At 31.7% G+C, this 22,861-nt stretch overlaps 2 protein-coding genes across 2 annotated transcripts; one reads left to right on the top strand and one right to left on the bottom strand.

The window, feature by feature from the left end:
• Positions 1-471: 471 nt before the first annotated feature.
• On the top strand, positions 472-1,317 carry Adi1 (acireductone dioxygenase 1). Its single transcript, XM_072521558.1, has one exon. The coding sequence runs from the start codon at positions 714-716 to the stop codon at positions 1,269-1,271; it is 558 nt and encodes a 185-aa protein (XP_072377659.1). The 5' UTR covers positions 472-713; the 3' UTR covers positions 1,272-1,317.
• A 2,278-nt stretch (positions 1,318-3,595) lies between these two features.
• LOC140435228 (phosphatidylserine lipase ABHD16A) lies at positions 3,596-21,454 on the bottom strand. The gene is made up of 10 exons (XM_072524026.1): positions 21,208-21,454; positions 21,098-21,151; positions 20,735-21,045; positions 19,511-19,668; positions 18,137-18,390; positions 16,892-17,056; positions 15,604-15,788; positions 11,178-11,311; positions 8,016-8,161; positions 3,596-3,913 (listed from the first exon to the last, which is right to left on the bottom strand). Exons 1-10 carry the CDS (start codon positions 21,280-21,282, stop codon positions 3,797-3,799), a joined length of 1,599 nt encoding a protein of 532 aa, XP_072380127.1. The 5' UTR covers positions 21,283-21,454; the 3' UTR covers positions 3,596-3,796.
• Positions 21,455-22,861: the final 1,407 nt, after the last annotated feature.

Here is a 22,861-nt window from a genome sequence, read left to right as displayed (position 1 = left end):
TATAAAAAAAGTCATACATTCTTAATTTTAATAATATTTCATTATCGATTTTCATGGACCTTCTACTGTTCTACTTCTAAGAAATAGTTACAGTTTAACTGTTACATACTAATTTGTGTTGGGATGATCCTGAAGATCAAGATCGCAGAAATGCTAGAGTTTACACTTTATTATCTACACTACAAATGGTATTTTATCTAAAACTGCGTATGTGTACTATATTTTTGGACAGAGTATATATTTTTTGGCATATTAGTTTTGGCCCGTCCGCATTTAGCGCTAGAAACTCTCTCCCAAATGATTCTATAAAAGTTACCTTACTAGGGGGCTATGTACTGTACCGCCATATATGTTACGCACCCTGGCACTAGACGATGTGCCAATCGCCGTTTTAGTCATTAACACGGGACTGGCACTGCTAGGTAGGAGTGTGCTGTGAACAAAGATGAGGTTTTATTTCTTCTTCTGTTTAGCTTTTAGGGATGCCATTAGTTAGACATAAACAATGAAGATAATTAAAAATGTAAACATGTTTTTAATTATTGATTGCATAAAATATGATAATTGATATCCAGCTCATTCAAGTAACGAATGTTAAACGATTTCAAAACACTGATAATTGTTTACTTTGGAAGCTTAATCAGTAATATTTAGTAAAATTAAATAATATTCACTTGTAACACAAAGGTAAAAGGTACTTATACTTTTTAAAAATGGTTCGTGCTTGGTATATGGATAATGATGATAAAGATCAGCGTCTGGAACACCAAAAAGATCCTCCAGAATTTATAAATTTACCAGAATTGCTTAAAAACACGGGAGTGGAGTATTTCAAACTCAATATGAAAACGTTAAACACAGATGGAGTACTTGATAAAATTAAACAGGAAAGAGGCTATAACTACGAAGACGAGATAACATGTTCCGAGAAGTGTTTGGAAAATTACGCAGAAAAGTTGAAGATATTTTACACAGAACATTTACACACTGATGAAGAAATACGTTTAGTCTTAGAAGGATCTGGATACTTTGATGTAAGAGATCAAGATGATAACTGGATTCGGATAGAAGTGGTGCCTGGAGATTTACTGATTTTGCCCAGTGGTATTTATCACAGATTTACTTTAGACAGTAATAACTTTATTAAGGCTAAACGGTTCTTTATTGGAGAACCTGTTTGGACTCCCCACAATAGACCAAAAGATGAAATGGATTGCAGAAAGGAGTATCTTGAAAGATTAAAAATGGGAAATTTTGTAAAAAGTCAATAATGTTATATTTGAATTATGGTCTTCCTAAATATATATTTGGTTGTTTTGTTGTATTTATTATTAGTAGTATAGTACCTACATATTATATGTTCACAATCCAAGTTAGAGTTGGAAGTCTAGGATCACCAACTTTGCTGTTTTGTTTTTGTGTGAAATTTTGAGGTTACCTACCCTACCCTTTCCTAATCTCCCAATTCATATATTTTTATGAATTGTGCCTAAATATACTAATTATTGAGTTTTAATGGGGTTTTGTAAATTTCCTCCTGTCTAAGATGGCTAATTTGTCATTTGAGTATTCAACCATTTTAATTTTAGCAACATTTGCTATATTTTATTTATAATGCATTATGCTGTGTATTAATAATAATGAAAACTTAAATTAAAAGTCTTCAATATCTGTTTTTAAACAATTATCTTTAAACAAATAGATTTATTAAAAATCAAACATGCATTTTCATAATGTATTAAACATCATATTTATGTAGTAAGTCCTTTTCCATGTATCAGAGTATTATATCTGTCCATGTATCATGGATTTAGTTTAGACACGTTTAGATTTAGAGAAATAATCTTAAATCTTGGGTGCAAAGCAGGTTTATCTTTGACATTGACATGTTTCAAGGTATTTAACCTGTGGCACTGTGCAGAAATCATAGTTGTTAAAACTAGTTGTTGTTCTAACCTGTTAAAGATATGGTAATGTCAAGATCTTTGCAGAAATAGGTCGACCATTTTTGCCGCTAGATTTTGATCTATCACTGCAAACTTGGGATCTGAATTATTTTTTCTTAAACAAATGTTATGATTAATTATTTAGCTTCACCTTCTGAACAAAGCTTACTTTTTATTGTTGCTTACTTCTCTTTTCATTATTTAAAACATCCGCGTATTTCTATAAAAGTGGATGTTTTGTAAGTACCATTCATTTTTAAATACTGCCCTAATATGTGATAATGCATTTATTAGTCAAGAAAAATAGCCTAAGTAAAACTTATCTAGTGCCCTAACCTGGGTTATGGCTGTAATGCGAAGTTAATTAGAAATAGATTTCCGATGGTAGAGCATTTGCAAAACTGTTACATTATGTGCTAAGGCGTTATTGTAGGATATAAGGCGCTTTATATTATTGGTCAATGCTGCCATAAAGCCGCCATTGCTTATATTATTGGTCGTTAATTCAAGGGCTTTAAAGCGAATATGAAGCCTCCTTTTTTTTAATCTTGAAACTGAGTTTTTAATAGGCGTATAGTATGAAGTTGGTCCTTCGTGGTAGACTTTTATTTTGATACATTGCATTATAAAATTCCTGTATACATGGGCTACAACATTTTATTCCTTTAACACAATGAATACGAAATCAAGAGCCTCCTTGATGCTACGCCTGGTTTGCGGCAAATCCCCGACGAAGTAGCAAAGGAAAGCAGGCGATTAGCTCAACTTCTCCTCAATTTAGCAACGTCAGGGGTCGAAGCTAATTATTCTGTAACTTCAGAGATCGAAGGTGATGATTCTGTAACTTCACAAATTGAAGTTGATGGCCCTGGTGACATTGAATGCATGGAACCATAATATCAGATGTACAATTTAAGGTTAACCCTGACATTTTTTGTTTTGCAGGTACAAGAGAGACTATCAATCCTGAAACGGTACCTGCCCAACCTTATTCAACCATACTAAGACTGATGCGATAATAGAATCTGACAAGACTGATACGATCAGAGTATATATATTTTTTTATGTACTATGGATATGATCACGAGAACCATAAAACAGAGTTTGCCGAGGCTGATGCCATCGCGGAATACCGTGAAACTGAACCTATTAAGACTGATAATATGATCTGCTAAAATAGTGTGGCATTTGCAAGCAGCTGGCATATTTACTCCTCATAATATAAAACTACAGCAAAGAGCTCGATATAGGAAAGTTGTGACGAAATTGGCCATCTTACTTGACTTTTATGACTCAACTTATTATTATACGAGATTGCCTGCGTTATCCTCTCTATTTCATTAGTTAAGGATGTAAATATGAGTCATGAAAGGTCAATTAAAGTAGTCATTTCTTTGGTGGCATGCACATATTTGAAGCTTCTTCCTTTGGTTTTGTTCCAAGATTTCATATTGTTAAATCAACGATGATAGATGTACCGTTGAGGCCAACGCACTGAATGTACACTGACTACAAGAAAAAGAAGTCGCATTATAACGAGTATTGGTTTGTGCATTTAACACAGTTGTGTAAATAAATGTATTATAGCAACGTTTCAGGATAATACCACTTCTCTGGGGATATTTTAAGGGTATATTACACAAATAATATAAATAGACTAACACCTTTATTGAAACTCATTCAAATCTAAAATTAACAAACATAAATACTTTGTAGGTTGCCATACTTGACTTACCGCAAATATGAAAAATATATCACTAATTAAATTCTGCTTTAATGTTCACATAAATCAACAAGAATCAAAGAGTTTTATTATTTTTTAAATAATAGTATAAATATTTGTGGATTATCTAGTTATTCATAAATACAAAATCGCTTTCGACGATTACATCCCATGGTTTCCGAAACATTTCAGGTGGTAAGTTTACGCAATGGGTAGCCTTGAAGTCCATCATGTGGTTTTTAGCCTGCAACAATAATTTGAATTAAAAATCAATACCTACATATCTCTTTGTATTCTCCATCATCCCGAGTTCGCTGAAAAACATGTTTAATCTCATCTTTTTATATTGGTCCTTCGAGTCGGAAAACCAATGTAAAAGAGCAAGATTAAAAATTAATCAAGAAGCATCACTAACTATGAATATTGTTTAAGTAATTTGGCATCTTATTTGACATCTGATCACGATCGCTTTTTGAATAGTTCAAAAACTTATTACACACAAAAAACGTATTACAATATAAATAAGATATTAAAAACAGCTGATGCAATTATCGCAATAATATCGACATAAGTTAAGGTTAAGAGCAACTCATGACTTTCACATTGACTTACAACTTTCTTTGCCTTATTTTAATGATAGATATGTTATTATTTGATTATAAATGAACAATGAACATAAAATTCGGCTGTTTAATGATAACACAGCTTTAACTAGGATTAATATGGCCGAAAACGTTAATAATACTAATTTTCGAAACTAAATTCAAATTTTTGCTTTAATCTGTGCCTTCTAAGAATTGCAAGGCAAAACAGACGTTGATAAAGATGTTATTAGAGACATGGGGAATCTAAAATTTGCATTCCACAACATATCTCCTCAACTAAGCAAAAATTCTTAACGAATTGGTTTCTTGTACTCGTACAGAGTATATCGGAATAAAAAGAAAAAGACAGTTAAGAATTGATTTCACGTATAGTGCATCTGTGTATTCGCTTATACGTATTTCGGCATAATAGGCCTCCTCGTTAGCACGTCTAGTTAATAATTTTATTTAAATTACAGTTTTTAATAACCCCGTAGTTCAGATTTTAATAAATTATGCACAGAAATATAACATATAACATATAACAGAAGGTATATTTTATACTTATATTAATTTTCACAGAATTGAAACCATCTAGGACGCCGCAACTTTCTACGAACTACAGTGAGAGCATACGGTCTTACCAACCCTCGTCAACTAGTTTACTTAAAAGATAAAACAATATCGATTTTTAAACTTTTTCTAATTTCTAACGGTATCAACGTTTCGACATTTCGATAAACTACCTTCACGTGACAACCACATCTTTAGAAAAGTCGTAAAAAATGATTCGAAAAATATATTACATTAATAATATATACACAAGGTGTCATATTTGTCATTACAGGAGATACCAAGAAAAGTTATTTAAAAAAATTGGTAGGTTTACATGTTCAAATTATATTCAGATATACAGGGTCTTCCTTAACACTTTACCGCATCAAAGTTGTTTTTTTAATAAATTTATTTAAAGTCTTACTTTATTTTTAATTTATAGTTTGCTTCATTTCCCCGCTACAAAAATAAAAAGTTATTTTGTGTTATACAGGGTATTGCGTGGGGCGATATGGACTCGGGGTAAGGAATGAACGTAGCGATAGGCTTGTCGATTTCTGTGTCAATGAGGAACTCATAATTACAAATATCTTGTTCAAACTTCCTAAACGTAGACTATATACATGGAGGTCACCAGCTGACAATAAAAACAAAATAGTCAGAAGTCAAATAGATTATATTATCGTCAACAGAAGATATGGAAATTCTATAATATCATCTAAAACTTATCCAGCAGCGGACATATCCTCCGATCACAATCCGGTTGTTTTGTCGATGAGAGTGAAACTAAATAAGGTCAACAGCCCTAGCACCAAGAAAATCATGGATACAAGACGTCTCAAACAAGACAACACATATCCGGAAACAAAATTTAAAATAAACGAGAACTTAAGGAAAGTCAAAGAAGATAATGCGGAAACTCTAACTATTGACCAAAAATGGGGAAAAATTCAACATGCCCTTGTGTCAGTTGGAAAAGAAACCCTCAAACCACTTGGAGAAAAAACAAAACCTTGGATGACAGTAGAACTTCTTGAACTTATGGACGAACGAAGAAAACATAAAGCAAAAGACCTGAATAAATACAAAGAAATTAAGATAAACATCAGAAAGAAAATTCAAGAGGCAAAAGAGAGGTGGCTCTCCAACAGATGCAAGGAAATAGAAGATCTTGATAAAAAGTATGATAGCTTTAATTTACACAAAAAAATCAAAGAAATGACAGGTTCTAGCAAAACGTACAAGAACGAATATCCTTAAAAATGATAAAGGGGATATTATTACTGATATGAAGGAGAGGATATGTCGCTGGACCAATTACATCCAACAACTATTTAATGATGAAAGAAAAGAACTGTCATTAGAAATCACCGAGGATACCGAACCACCAATATTAAGAGAAGAAGTCATCTATGCCATCAAAAACACAAAAGAGGGTAAAGCTACTGGACCAGATGATGTGCCAATCGAATTATTAAAACTCATCGATAAAGATGTTATTGATGTGATGGTTGAACTCTTTAATCTAATATATCAGACTGCCACAATCCCCAGACAATGGCTGCAATCGACCTTTGTAGCAATTCCCAAAAAGCCAAGTGCAACAACTTGCTCAGATCACAGAACAATAGCTTTAATGAGTCACACACTTAAAACATTTTTGAAAATAATTCACAGCAGAATTGTTAAAACTCTTGAATATGAAATTAGTGACACACAATTTGGCTTTAGAAATGGTATGAGTATAAGAGATGCTTTGTTCGGCTTGAATGTGCTGGCTCAGAGATGCATGGACATGAATCAGGACATGTACTTATGTTTTGTAGACTTTGAAAAGGCATTTGATAACGTTCAACATAAAATGCTTGTAGATATATTAATAAGCAAAAATATTGACAGTCGTGATATAAAAATTATATCTAATTTATATTGGAATCAAACTACCAAGGTAAGAGTTGAAAACCAGTACACCCAAAATATCGAAATACAGAGAGGAGTCGGTCAGGGTTGCGTGCTGTCCCCACTACTTTTCAATGTCTACAGTGAAGCGGTATTTCAAGAAGCGCTCTCAGACTCAATAGAAGGTATAGGTATTTACAGAACGTAATGCAACGCCTTAATGAACGCTGTCATGAAAACGAACTGAAGATAAATTTAAAGAAAACTAAATGCATGATCATGACTAAATCTGCACATGCAAATATCCAATTGACTATTGAAGATACTGCAATTGAGAGTGTTAATAACTATAAATACTTATGAACATGGATAATATCAGATGTAGACCAAACCAAAGAAATTAAGACACGCATTAAAATAGCACGTGCATCATTCATTAAACTTAAAAAGTTTCTTTGTCGGGATATAAGGTTAGAACTACGCCTGAGAATGCTTCGATGTTACTCTTCTTTATGGCTTGGAAGCGTGGACACTAAAACAAGTCCATCTGAATAAGTTGGCCGCCTTTGAATTTTGGTGTTACAGAAGAATCCTACGAATATCATGGATTCAAAGAATGTCAAACGTGGAAGTAACTAGAAGGATAGGAAATGAGGCGGAAATAATATTAACTATCAAAAGACGAAAACTTGAGTACTTAGGACATGTGATGAGAGGGCAAAAATGAGCATTATTACAACTTACTATGCAAGGCAAAATCAGAGGAAAGCGAAATGTGGGAAGACGAAGAATATCTTGGAATAAGAACTTAAGGGAATGGTTTGAATGCAGTAGTGCAGAACTTTTTAGAGCGGCAGTCAACAGAGTCCGCATAGCCATGATGATTTACAACCTTCGATAGAAGATGGAACTTAAAGAAGAAGATACAGGGTATTTAAAAGTTTACAACCAAATTTCGATGAAAATCATAAGAAGTTCAACTTCCTGTATAATTAAAAAGGGGTACAAAAACAACGACATCTTGTAGCCATATTCTTAAGATGTTTATCAAAATTCATAAAAATAACTGGTTTTGCCAACACTCTTTAAATTTAATACAGGATAACTCAAAATACAAATTCATTATTGTTCACCATTTTTTCATGCATCACCCTGTATTTTATATCGGTTTTACTATTTTTCTTCAAACAATAGTTCAAAGATACATTAGACATTCTGTATATTGGTAATTTATTCCCAGATCGATCATAAAAACGATTTTACTGCTCGTATATTTTCATTTTTGCTAGAAAAAAATTTAAATCTTACCAAGTAAAGAGCCATTTGCGCTTTATCTTGATCGTTCCAGTCTTCTCCAATCTTCATCGGGTAACTCTTTGAATATTCAGATATGTAGGACTGCAACGATGAGTAGCAAAATCCATCATCTATGGCATATTTATGTAAAAAGTTATCTGAAACATAATATAATGTAAAACTTAGAGAATTTTTCATCCCGATAACTAATACAAGCGCCGTATGAGAAGTTGACTCATGGGTGTCAATTTAATTATGAATTCACAGAGGATTCTGTTATAGCGCAATGTTTGTACAACTTTTTGTTGTACTGTTTGAATTGTTTCTTTCAAATGCCGAAAATTGCGTTCCCTAATTGTTATAAACAAATTAGCTGTGAATTAAAAAAAAACTTAACTTTACCCCAAATTATCGTAGAAAAACTTTTTTCTTTTAAAATTCGTGTAACAAGTCGGCTTTTTGAATATAAAAAAGGATTTTATCTTCGAGCAATAGTTTAAAAGTTATTCTAAATGTTTATAAATCAAAAATAACTTTAATTTTACAAAAAGGTTTTGCGTTGAAAAAAAAATTTTGTCACTTTTTTTAGTGTATATTGATAGTTTAATTCTTAAACTTTCATTTAGTATGCGTAGAATAACTGTATCTCAAACAAATAGAATAACTTTTAAACATCGATGAAGACATGAGAAATTTAGGAATATTAAAATTTTGAGGGTTTATTAAAAATCACAATATCCAATTTTGGGCGAAATAACATATTTATGCATCGGTTGATTTTTACAATAACGTATGGTCCTAAAGTTTTGGGAAAAATTTCAAAAGCATATAACTCTGATCACAATAATCTTACATTTTTATTAAATTATTCAACAATGTAACTTAACTATCCTTATTATAAATCAAAATTCAAATGACAGACAAGGGACCATTATTTTCGATTTGCCTAATAATTCCCCTGACACGTTGCATCATCCTTTGGACGACCTCGGCGTCAATTTCTCTAATTTTTGTATATATGCGGCGTCTTAACTGTTCCTGATTTTGTGCTTCCCATCCGTTATTATAGACTTTCCGACTTAATATTGCCCAGAACTCTTCAATTGGACGAGCCTGAGGTAGGTTGGAGGGATTGTCTGCTTTCGGTACAAAGGTAATGTTGTTAGTTTCGTACCAGTCCCTTGTGATCCTCGCGTAATGACATGAAGCAAGATCTGGCCAAAAGACTATTTGATCATTTGCATGATGTGTGTTCACAAACTGAAGCAATTTAGAGAGACATCTTTGAATATAAATATTTGCGTTTAAGGCTTCGCCTCGAACAACACCAATGTAGGGCTGTGAGATAAAGCCAGCCTCAGAATCTGCACACCATACCAAAATTTTGTCCTCAAATTTTTTCTTACTTTTGAATTTTATTTCATCATTACATTTTCGTAATCGTTCCTGTAAAACCCATCGTTACCCTTCATCTCAGAGTTGGACAAAGTAAAATATTTTTCATCGTCCATCACGATCAACTTGTTGACGAAATGCACTCGCCTTAACGCGCGGCAACATCTCGGAATTCTCTCCAATTGATCCTCTGTGTATTTTGGAGCTTTCCTTCTTTTCCGGTAGATAATATTGTTACTCGATAGGGTTCTGTATAATGTAGTCTTTCCAACATGAAATCTTCTGACCAGTTTTCGCTGTGAGACCGCAATTTTGTTATTAGCTGCTTCAATCAGTCTTGCTTCTCTTATATGGTTCAAAATCCCCGGTCGGCCACTTTTACGCAAGTTAACACATGGTATCCCTTCTTCACATTTTCTGATTGTGCGATAAATTGTCGATTTTCTTATGTTTTGATCTCGATAAATATTAACAATATCCCGTTTCGACATTCGCCCAACCATATTATAAACACCTCGACGAATATCAATTTTATAAGACATTTTGCAGAGCACAAACCAAAATATTCTGCTTTGTTTATTAAATGTCAATAACTGATGACATTTCAATTCCATGGCCTTCTTTGTTAAATGCATTTTGCCTCTCAATCAGACCATTTGAAATTTTTCCCAAAACTTTAGGACCACACGTTAGTTATAAACAAATAACGTTTTTGCCTTATTTTGCCATTTTTAAAGCAACAAATTAATTTTACAACTTTTAAAAATCGTCATTTTACAGCTTTTTCTGTTTTACAAGCAAAAAATCGAAAAAAATAGCATTTTTTACTGTTCAATAACAAATTAATCCCTTAAATTGTAATCTCACATTATTCTTAACTTCTTAACCTTTTATAGTTTCACCGTGTATGATTGAAACGTTGTGAAACATATCGAGTAATAGTTTAATAATTAGAGGGTATTCAACCTGCAGACCTGCAAATTTAATAAATTGCCAAATAATATATTTTCTAATTGAACTTCCTAAGTGTTGCAATAACGGCCTAAATTGAATTGTATTGTAAGCTCATAGTTCAAAGTTTGTTAGTATGATAGAAGCATTAACCTCTGTGCTGAGGTATACATTATTTGTGAAATTATAAATTGGGGATTTGAGCTCATTTGAGCGCAGTCTATTATAGAAAGTTACCTTACCAACAACTAGAGTGTAATTATCAGTAGCTGTCAATAAAACTATAATTTTTACTCCACACTTCAACAATTTATTTACCATCGTCGATCGAGAAGAATCGGACAAAGGGGCATTAAAAAACAATTCGATCCTGATATTTACATCGAATTGTCCATTTACACTAAATTGTTAATAATTAAAAAAAGACGCCGAAATTTATACGGAAAACATATAGGTTTTCTTTATATATGCCTATAATAAGTAAAAAAATTGTCAGATATCTGGATTAGTCACAGCTCCAAGAGAAATCTGATTTCCTCGGTCTAAATAGGTTCATGTGTGATTTATACAACATCTACATCAACATCCTTAAAAATTAAAATAAAATTTGTTTTTAGCCTGGTCGAGTAGGAGTTTGTTTCATATTTAAATTTAATCATACAAGTCCCTCATCAGTTTTTGTCTTTACAATTTTTCATCATATACCAACGCTGTGCGAAAATGGCAACGTCAATTATGACCAATACATTTTAACGTTAGAAGTCTGCTAGTCAAACCTGATTAATAAATAAAATATGACGTAAAAATTATCGATAAAACGTAGCTTACCTTGTTCGTCCTGTGAAACGCACAAATAACTGTTCACTATCTGAATTCGTACATCGTCGTAGATGAACGGATATCGATAACGTAGTAATTTCTTTAATAGAATATTTATTCTGTTTGACGAAACATCTCCCTGCCTAAAACCAATAATGTTTCTATAAAAATATACATAGGTACATACAAAAAAATTGTTAATGGTTTAACTCAGTAGACGCAGCTTGTCTAGGAGACCGGTGGGAGTCAATGATGGTCAATTCTAAAGCCAATCAGAAACTTTCGAGTTTCTCCGGCTCTGTACCTTCTTTTGATAGGTACATTTATCGACTGTGTATCATTGCAGTGTTGATTTTCGAACTGTAAGTTTGTAATTTGTAAAACCGGTGCAGTGGACCGTGTGCGTTTAGAGAAGTAATAGAATTTTGTGACTTGTAAATAATTGTTTTATAATAAAACTTTATATTTCAGATATTATGGATTATGAAAAAGAGCAAAAAAGATTGCCAACACTTTTTGAAGAAATTTCTACGGGTGATGAGTATGATGATGAAGATGAATCGGGAGAAGAAGATCATGTAGAAGGAAACTTGGAGGGAAGCGATACGAAACAGGAAAATGAAGAATTAGATGATGAGACAGATTTTGCCATTGGTCCATATTTTTTGGATAAAGATAATAATAAAACAAAATCGGCTAAGCATATTGCTCCTAAGAACGTCAGAGCTAAAGGTGAACATATTGTTCTGTAGTTTCCGGGTTCAAAACAATGTGTCAAAAAACCGATATTTTAGATATCTAGAACAATCTATTTGATACTGATATATTGCAAATAATTGTTGATGGGACCCAAACAAAAATAGAAGCAGAAAAAAGCAGAAGTTCAGTCGCGATCGAGATATATACCCAACAAATATTGATGAAATTCGTGCCCTTTTAGGTCTCTTATATCTTGCAGGTGTAAGAAAGGCAAGTCCCCTTAATATAACAGACTTGTGGAAAACGAACAGCACTGGTATAGAGGTTTTCCGACTGACAATGCACGAGGTTCAGAAATTTACCAAGGTACATGCGAAATGATTAAATCAATATAAGGCATGATAGAGTTAGTTTGGATAAATTAGAGCCAATAAGAGATCTTATTACCAAGTGGAACGAAAATTAGAAAAAATGTTTCTCTCATCCACAATACGTAACCGTGGACGAAAAGTTGGAGGCTTTTAGAGTACGGTGCTCGTTCCGCCTGTACATACCAAGCAAACCCAATAGATACGGTATAAAATATTTGCACTGTCTAAAGCAAAGTTATTTTATACCAGTAACATGGAAGTATACGTTGGCAAAAACCAAGTGGGTGGTCTATACTATCTAGACACAAGTAAAGATAATTCATAATGTCGTGGACCTGACGTAATCATTTAGTGACGTCGATCTACGAACCAAACAATAATATCAGGCATTGCTAAAAACATGCAGTTCTCTTCAGTGCGCGTTATCGTAGCGAGACAGAGACGAACTAGTTTTTGTGAAATATGTTTAGTGAAATAGCTTCAATATTTTAATTTTTTTTTTGTGAACAATCCTGTCTGATATTCTATCATTTTTTGGATCAATCTGAATAAAAAAGGTTAATTGTAATTTTTCTCTACAGTTGATAGTTTTCAACACAATTTAAAACTGAATGGGCTTATTCAATTTAAAAACATTATTTTTAGTTGTTTGATGCCCTTGTTACAACCTAAAAATGGATTTATACAAAACTGTTTAATAAATTAGGACCACTTTTTGTATAAGCGACCCCTTGAACATTATTCTGCGGTATTTTATGAAAGGGAATATGCAAAAAATCTCATGGGATTTTTTGTATATTCTCACGAGATCAAAGATCTCATCGTATAAACATAGTTTGCTGAATTTAAAACCAAAATCCTATTATTTTGGAAGTTATACTTCTATACGCACGCTCGGCGTTGGAAATTTGCATGGGAGTGAATCTGTGAAACCATTACATATGTAAGATAATGAGTAAGAGAGAGACAGAAGATATATTTTCTCTCTCTTCCTCTCTCGAGAATAAAAATGTTCCTTTTGTATATATATATATATATATATATATATATATATATATATAATATTATATATAATATAATATGTATTAATATTATTATTTATGTGATATGTTTTGTATTATTTAAAATTAAACGTTTATAATTATTTTAGGGTTTTGTATTTGTATTCAAAATAATCACTGTTTTACCGAGAACTGTCAATTTTGAAATCCGTTAGTGTCATGTCTAATTGGCAAATCCTTTACGTGTTTGGTTTATTTAAAATATTGGAATATTTGGTTTGAAATATTTAAAAACCTCACGTTAATCTTATTAAATATATGTAATATACGCAAAAAACGTAAATTTTAAAATAAAATGAAAATCTACAACATAATCCGAGTTGTCGGTTTTTTATTTTTATCTTCGTAAAGTAAGTTATGTATATTGGCAGTTTTAAATACTTATCAATATTACATTTTAATTTATATTGTATTATTATATTGAATTATGTTGCAGTGTATTTATTGTATTGTAATTTTTATATAAATAACAAAATAAACAATGAATTTTACTGCACAGTATGTGTAAATTTTTTTTTTACATTCAACTCCTTTTATACATATATAAAAATAAAAATATTCATTTTCATTAAAATATTAATACAATCCTTCATTTACTATGCTCCTATTACATGTCAAATGTTTATATACAGCAAACGATGCACCATATACCTATATAACTAATTATTTTTCTCTTTCTGCTCTCTCTTACCTATAACATTACATATGTAATGATTGTGCAGATTGACTCCTATATAAATTTTTAACGGCGAACGCGTGTATAGAAGTATAACTTCTACCGGCAGTCCCACTGGACTGCCACACCCGTTTTTTTTTATCAAACATTGATTTGTTATTTATTTATTTGTTCTCTAGATTTTTTTCAGTTCTTAAACGGTTTATTCATAAGCCAAATTAGTGCAATAAAAACATTTTACATTTTTACACAGCAATTCTTATCGACAGTGAAGACGGGAAGTCGTAAATTTTTATTACACCTTTCATTGTGAGATAAAATAAAAATGCTATGACTAACTGGAATGTTTATGTCATGTTTATTGGAAATACTCGACATCATTAGCACGTGCAAATCTTACCCTGTCGCCTAATCTCCTATGAAATTAAAATGGTAAGGGTTTTTAGGGTCCATTTATTTTTTTGGGCATGCGTATTTACGAGGTCCACAAGGTTTTGAAACATCATTACCAAGGCAGTCGCGGGACGGGCCTGTCAACATCTCTACGGATCTAAGTGAAATGTTACCACCGACAATTGGTACACCAGCGTTGATCTTGGTATAAACTCGAAGGAAAATGGTTTAACTCTCTTGGGAACAATAAAAGTAAGAGTAAGAGAAACTCCAGCATATTTCTCTAACAATCAAAGACGATCTATTGGCTTTAGTACATTTGGGTTTGGTTTAAGACGAACACTAGTGTCATATAAACCAACAAAAAAACAAAAACATTCTGTTTGGTGTGGTGGCTGTTGATGGAAAAAGAATCGAAAAACGAAATATTTTTGTTCGATTTGTAAAAAGTGTCTTTGTTTGGAACATGTAAATCTAATTTGCAATGACTGTAACAATATTCCGGATTAATTTTATTATGTTTTTTGCCATCACTTATATTTTTTTATAAGTCTTACTGAAATAATGTTTTATTTTTGTTTAAGATAGTTCTTGAAGACTGATATTTTATGATCTAATTTTAAATAAATTGTAATTTGTTTAGTAACAAAGAGAATAAATCGAACTATTACAAAAATTGTGAACTATTTTTTGTGCTACGTAAATAAACATTTTAAATAAACCAAATATGTCAATTATAATAATGTTAAAAAAAATACAAACAATAGATTCTTTTATTGAAATTTAAACAAAATGCTTCCAGAGGACTATTTTTATGACCGGTATAGTAGACCGTGTCCGCCTACTGATACACAAAATTAAACTGCGCCTGCTGAAACGTTAAACTTAATACTAAAACTATACATAAGCACAAATAGTGAAACGACCACGGTCAAATCCGATACGCGCAAGTTAAAATTTTAAACGTGGACGTATGTTTTTTTATCTCAGCATTATCACCAGTAAGTAGGCAATATTCAATACGCAAGTCTTATCTTAATTCTGTTGTCTACTATTGTTGTTCGATCTGGTTAGTTATAATTATGAAGTATAAAAGAAATATAAATAAACATTTAGACTATGCTTATTCTGGTTCGAAGATTTTGAGACGCAATTTTCAAAATGGTAAATAAAACCTTAGGAAATTTTTATGATATACAAAGTGGGCAAAAAATGCTACATTGTTATTAACCTACCTTAAACATATAACTTCGTCATCAGTTCTCCTTATTAACAAAATGGGCCCGGGATAGTCCACTAGTTGCTGAATTATGTTAAGATCGACATGATCTTTTATAGCTACTTTGACTATAGGTTCTATCCAAGTGGGCATAGTATTAACAGCTAGAGGTAGAACGTCGTCAAAAGTAGCATCTAATACCTACAACAACAAACATTTATTAACCTCTTGTAACAATAGAAATATCTGTATGCCAATGGAAAGAGGCAGGTTGATAATAGAATTAATATACAGGGTGTGGCAGATAAACAGCTAATTAGAAATATCTCGAGAACAAAAGTTAACTTAAAATCATGATAATTGGAATGAAAGGGTTTTGAAGACTGACCTATTTAATGAAAATATTTTCATCTATTTGCTACTTCCGGTTATACCCAGCTAGAAAAACTCTCCTTGATAGACCTATAGGTCAAAGAAGAAGAGGAAGACCCAGAACAAGATTCCTAGATAACATAGATCAAAATATGAGAAATATGGAAATACATGCTTGGCGGAGGAAGGCGATGGATAGGGACGACTGGAAAAACATTCTTGGGGAGGCTAGGACCCATACAGGGTTGTAAAGCCAAAATGATGAAGATAAAATTTAACGAGAAATATGAACATGATGCCATTTGTTCAAATGTCTATGGTAGCCGAAAAATATATTTGTGAACAAAGCACCACTTCTTTTTTGGTTCAGAAAAACTGAACAACTATTTTAAAAGCTAATTTTTTAAATTGGTCTTTCTTATACCCACCATTTTGCCCCATTTAACATTATATTATAAGTTGATAACATTGTATTATAACACAACTGATTCAAAACCAGTCACTTCGTGGGTGGACACAGGTTTTAAGTAGGTTGTAAACCGCTTGCAGATGAAACTAGTTTTCAACTGTTGTTTTAAAACAGTTGCTTCGTGGGCGCTGGACCTAAATGTTGACCTTTACTGCACGATTTAGGTTTCTATGTCTCAGATGTTTCTAAACACCATGAAAAGTTCTGTTTGCTATTGCTATGCGTTATTTTAATTTTGACACACATTTGACAATATGACACAAATCTGAGAGTTGCCAGGATGTATTAGCCAAATATACACTTTTAAAGTAGTGTTTTTTTGGCAATTTGAATTAATAACACAGATGCACATAGAAATTTGTACATAGTATAATTATCAAACTGTAAATGTAATTAAACAATTAATAAAATTAAATTTTTGTAGAGTAGTGTTATTTTGCGGTATTATAATAATTATTCTTACCATGCCTTTTATTTCAGGATAATTTACACCTGCCCAAGACGCCGCGTACCCACCGATGCTCCAACCGAACAGTATTATATCCTCCCTTTTGAATTTTAATTTCTGTTCCGCAAACTGCATAACCGCATGAATGGCGTTTTGTTCTTGCGATGGATATGGCTTGCCCTGAAAATTATTGTATTAGTCGATTTATTGAAATTATAACATATTGTAACAGCCTAAAGCCGTCACATTCCTAACTTAATTAAACTTAATTACTTGATCACCTGAGTATTGTTTATATAACGAGACCTTATTTAAATACCAATTGCACATATAGATCCATTTCATATTTTATTATGAGCCACCAAAAAAATAGTAATTTAGATAAGCCATTTAATAAGCCTTCCTTTTTTTGGTTGGTAAGTCACTCATACAGAAAATATTAAAAAAATATATAAACATAACCCAACTTTTAGACATTCTTATTTTATTTCTTTCATACACACATTTAAAATAAAGTATCCTAAAGCACATTTTTTTGCTACTTTTGTAACATACACAGCAGATTTATTTGTCAGAAATGTAATAAAACTCATAGACAAGGTCACTCAAAATTAAACCTTATTTGCCTGTGTGTTGTCTTAAGTATTTTCACAACTATTCCAGCATATGGAAATCGTGCAAAATGTGTTAACATAAAAAATTAAGTATTTAAAAATCGAAAATCTCAGTCATGCCATTCTGGCGAAGCAGTGACTACCTTTGATAATGAATTTACTTAAATAAATTCTGGTACAGCCTAAATTTAATCTTAAATCCAGAAATTAAATTGTAAAATGCATGTACAGAATTATTTACATGAACACACTGAACAAATTTATTACAAATTGAATAAGGTGGTAGAGGAAATTAATTTAGAAGAGGTACACAGATGTTTTCACCTTCATCTGGACAAAAATCTATTAATGGCAGTAGTAATAAAATGAGAAATATGTATGTGAATGTTTTGATCTCATATGAACCACGTTACAAGATCAAACAAATTGAATTGTTATAATTATTAGTGTAAGTATATCGACAAACCATTATAATTTGTAATTATCGTGTCTTGGTGTATACTGGTAAATAATGTATTGTTTGCTGTATAATTTAAATTGGATATAAAAAATTTAGAGAAAGCTTAATACTGGTGTAATAAACACTATATGATATCAATATCTAAATGTTTATGCTATTTCTACAAAATATTAAATGCTCACTTACGGTACTATTAGCAAAGCCGGGATGATTCCAGCCCAATACTGAATATCCTGCTTCAATGGGGGTACTCATTACGCCAATTTCATAGAAGCCGGCATTTCCTTCGCAGCATACTACCAGTGTGTTACCAATTGAGGTTGATTTTCTTCTATCAACAAACATAGTATCAATATGATTGCTGTCGGCAGTCTCAAGTTTAAATCTTTCCCCTCTGTACAATTCTACTAGCTTAGATCTACCTTGCATGAGACTTTGATCTAAAAATAAAAGAGTAATAATCTTAATATTTATTTAAAGAGCTAAAAGCTAAGACTAATGATATTAACATCATGGATCTCATAGTCCAGGAGAAAAGGGAAATATATTTACAGCTGCAAAAACTAGCAATAAATATATAAAAGGCAAAAATACCAATATGGATAAGTGCAAAGGGAATAAAAATCAAATAAGAGTAGACAACGATGCTGCGGCAGAAATTCAAACAATAATAATGAAGGACAACACAGCCTATTCTCACTAACAGACATCTGTCTGTCTTTCTGCTTGAAAAGAGTACACAGGAAACTAAGGATTAACTGCCAGTAATATAAAATTATTAGCAATGCATGAGGTATACAGAGGATCTCTAGAAAGATGTACATCCTTTATGGTTGCTAATAAAAAGGAAGAATTTGGGGTCTGTAAATATAAATTATGGTAGAATCTGTAACCAGAGACACCTAGCCTGAGGATATTGATGGTAGAATATTTGGACTACCAATAAATTCGAAGAAAACACCTATCTGTGGTTATAATTGGGAAATAGGGATAAGAAAGAAAAGGTAGCACTTTCTTACATTTGGTTTTATGTACCACAGAGTGGTTTTATTAGATTATACAAAGCATCTGAATATGATGATTTTTGTTTTAAATTTTAAATTTAGATTTAAAATTACTCTTTACTTATTGTACCAATTTTCGACAATAGTTAGGAGATTTTGTGCTCCTATGAAAGCACTGGGTTATATCTTTTGATGGAGGATACAAGGACATCTGTTTTGAGCAAAAGTTGGATACAGGGTTGTTACAATTTTTAAAGCTCCTGTTGTTCTATTGTATATTATATACAACAAAGGATTTAGAATTGAAGATAAACTTCGTTAGACATTTAGCAAAGACTTTTATTAAGCTCAAGAATCCTATCAGTATCTTCAATAATTCGTTATCAGTTTACTGTCCTATATATTGCTAATTTAGTTCAGTCTAATATATATCCTAATAGAATGATATATTCTACATGACACTGGAAAGTTAAATCTTCAAGTGCTGTTGAACAAACTTGCTATATGCATCTAGACATGAAATATAAAATCAAACTGACAATAATCAATAACTTACCTAATATAATTTGAAGGAATCCAATGGTTCCTGGATAAATAAGTCTGATACCAAAAGTATGAATAGCAAAATAAGCAATTATTTTGAAAGGTAACTGCCACAGCCAATTAATTAATCCAGGATATCTAGGTTTTTTGGGAATTTGTTGTACCATTTCCCTAAAATGCAGTATTTCATGAACAGCTATAAGCAAACAGTAACAATTGAACAAAAATAGCAGTCTTGTATAAATTATTTTATTTACTCCAAGATACAAGTTCAAACCAATATTATATGCCAATATTAAAGTCTTATCTATGACCAATCATCATTTAATGATAACTTTACACAATTTCTATTCTACAGAATTATTAAGGGCATTCCTCCCTAAACATATAGACAATTCAAAATAGTATTTTTAGTTCCAATTTTGTATAAATAAAGGTTTACCTACATAATACAAAAGTACTTTTGGTGAGCATTACATACATATCTGAGATGTTGAGCAATATTTCCTAGAATTGGAAACAGCAGCGAAACAAGTAGGTCCAGTCATCAATGAAGATAAAACCAAGTACATGTTGGTAACTAAAGATCCTATAGCAAATGAGGAAAGGGAAACAGTCTTTGAAAGTCATATCTTTGAATGTGTTGACTCACATATCTTGTCTAGCTAGTAAATTAAAAGACAAGCAAACCTTACAAATAGGGCATATTATAGGACTCCAATAACAATTTCACTCAAGAAATACTCTTCACTCTAATACAGAAGGATGAAAGACTTTTGGGAATATTTGAGCATAAGATGCTCCCCAAAATATTTGTTTCTGTTTAAATTTTTGTGATCTCTCTTACCTAGTAATCATGTAACTTGTCACATATTAGCTCTGATTATTATCCAAGTTTAACAACTTTTCTTGGGGCTTAGGATATGCTACTAAAGTATTGTTGGAAGACAAAACTGAACTGAAATTAGAGCAATGACTAAAAAGTAGAAACAGGCAGGAAGAAATATTAAGTTGGGACCTAATTTTTAAAATGTATCTTTTTGTTATTTGTTAAAATTATGAAAAATGTATGAAAAAATGGTAAGTATACTTAATTGATAGCAATCAGCAATGGCGCTATTTAGTAAAAAATTGTTTATTAACTAACACTATATAATATAAATGATATAAGCTAATTATACATTGACCTTAAACTTGTTCTAACTTCTATAAAGAATATAAAAACCAATTATCATACCTTGCATCATTTGTACATTTGTACTCAATTGGCCAAGATTTAAAATCAAAATCATATTTCATTAATTCCTGTTTTGCACTTGGCGTCATATCTCTTTCTGCAGTCTTAACAGTATTCAAATATTTTACATATGTTGGATTGGTTGCTCTACCATACCCTCTTAAACAAAATGACATAACAACAATGACCCCTGCAGTTGTTATTAATTTTGTAAGAATCAATATACCATCAGGTTCAAAGTATCCCCTCTGATATAAGAATCCCACTACAATTGGTGATGTGTAGATTCCTAATTTCCAAATTACATATAGCTAAAAAGAACTCATTATACAACTTTCACCAATATTTATTATGCATACTTACAGAATTTAAGCACTTGTCACTAATATGTTCAATAGAGTTTGGTTCATACACCTTCTAGAAAAAAAAATAACTGATTTATAAATTGTATTATTTTATCAAAAACAAATTACCTCTACTGGGCCCCCATAAATTTTTTTAAGTTTGCCCATAAACATACAGGCCAAAATTTGTTGGACTGAAGGCATTGTTATCAATAGAGTGTAATTATCTATTCCGATAAAGTCATTAGTAATTAAATATTATTTCTGTTAATATTTAACAATGCATTTTCTTTAGTGTTACTAATTGTTTTTAGTCCTTATTTGGATATCTTGTTGATAAACGTGAAATCATGACAGAGATAAATACATATACATGACAAATGACATAAAATGATATGCCATCTGTCACAGGTAGGAAAAGAATGTACTACTTATGTATTTTAAAATGCAACTGACGTCACATTTTGGAAAATCGGAAAAACTAAATCTACTTTCTTTAAATCATGTGTATCTATAAAATCTATCGATTCTAATATTCGAGTTGTACCAATTACTTTATTATTATTATGTAGTCTATTATCTGTCTCCATCTTTTAGAATTCCATATGTATTTAAGAATATCTTTATATATAAAGAACGGGTTCGTGATTTTCAATTTGTTCTCGTTGCGAAATATCCCCACAGTTGTTTTAGCGCCGTCCGTGGTTTGATTGAATATGGAATAGGTATATTTCTGATTTAGCTTTTAAGTCATTTCTATAATCAAATGGTCTGTTTTATTGTATTTGCGGTTGTATTTGCTAAGTGTTTTGAATTGATTTGTATAGATATATTTTTCCTTTGTACCTTCGTTGGAACTTTACTTGGAATAAACTTAATTTTTGGAGATAGAAATAGTCTGCCAAAATTGGCGTATGAGAGAATTACTTTTATTAAATTTACGTGCTTTTTGCTGATGATTCTATCTTAATGCAGCTATAGCAGCATCACAACAAGCACAAGTTAATGCAGAATAATGGTTTGCAGCAAATAAATTGCTTTTATCATAAAAGTCAAACCATAAAACTCTAACTTTGATTTTTTCAGCAAGACAGCGTCCAGGAATGCAGGCAAACAAATAAAATTCTTGGGAGTGTACTTGAATGCAGAACTGTGTTCTGCATTCAAGGATTGGATCAAATTGGAATCTGCAACTGTCCGGTGAGAAGACTTTCTGAATGTGTATACTAATTTACACTAAAACATGCTTATTTTGCAATTATATCATTCAAACATCAGTTGTTCAATTTAAGCGTGGGTCACAGTGCTGGAGCCAAAGATATCTTTGGAAGGAAGAGTGGTAAGGATAATTGCTAATTATCCTAACAGACAGAATGTCATCAAGCATTTGTGACACTACACATACTAACTCTATCTTCACTATTTATTCTAGAGAGTATCATTCACGTACAACAAAATATAGATCGTCACCAAAGACATAAGGATGTATACCAATATGAAACCAGGAATAAGCATGCCTTAATGCTATCCTACACCAAGCTTCAAAGAAGTAGAGACGGATCATACTTTTATGGTATAACATTTTTCAACAAGCTGAATTACCAAATTACTGAATTACCAAATTTAAAATTTAAAAACAATTAAGGATTTTGTCATCAGTCAGGCATTTTATAACAGTAATGATTTTTTACCCGAACGACTCTACAAGAGAAATGTACCAAAGGAGACTAGCACTGAAGATACAGCTGAAAAAAATAGACGACATCGAAGATATAAACGCGAG

Source organism: Diabrotica undecimpunctata, chromosome 2, assembly GCF_040954645.1.
Source record: "Diabrotica undecimpunctata isolate CICGRU chromosome 2, icDiaUnde3, whole genome shotgun sequence".
NCBI lineage: Eukaryota > Metazoa > Arthropoda > Insecta > Coleoptera > Chrysomelidae > Diabrotica > Diabrotica undecimpunctata.
The sequence above is the reverse complement of the archived record's forward strand: the minus strand, read 5'-3'. Positions and strand labels throughout refer to the sequence as shown.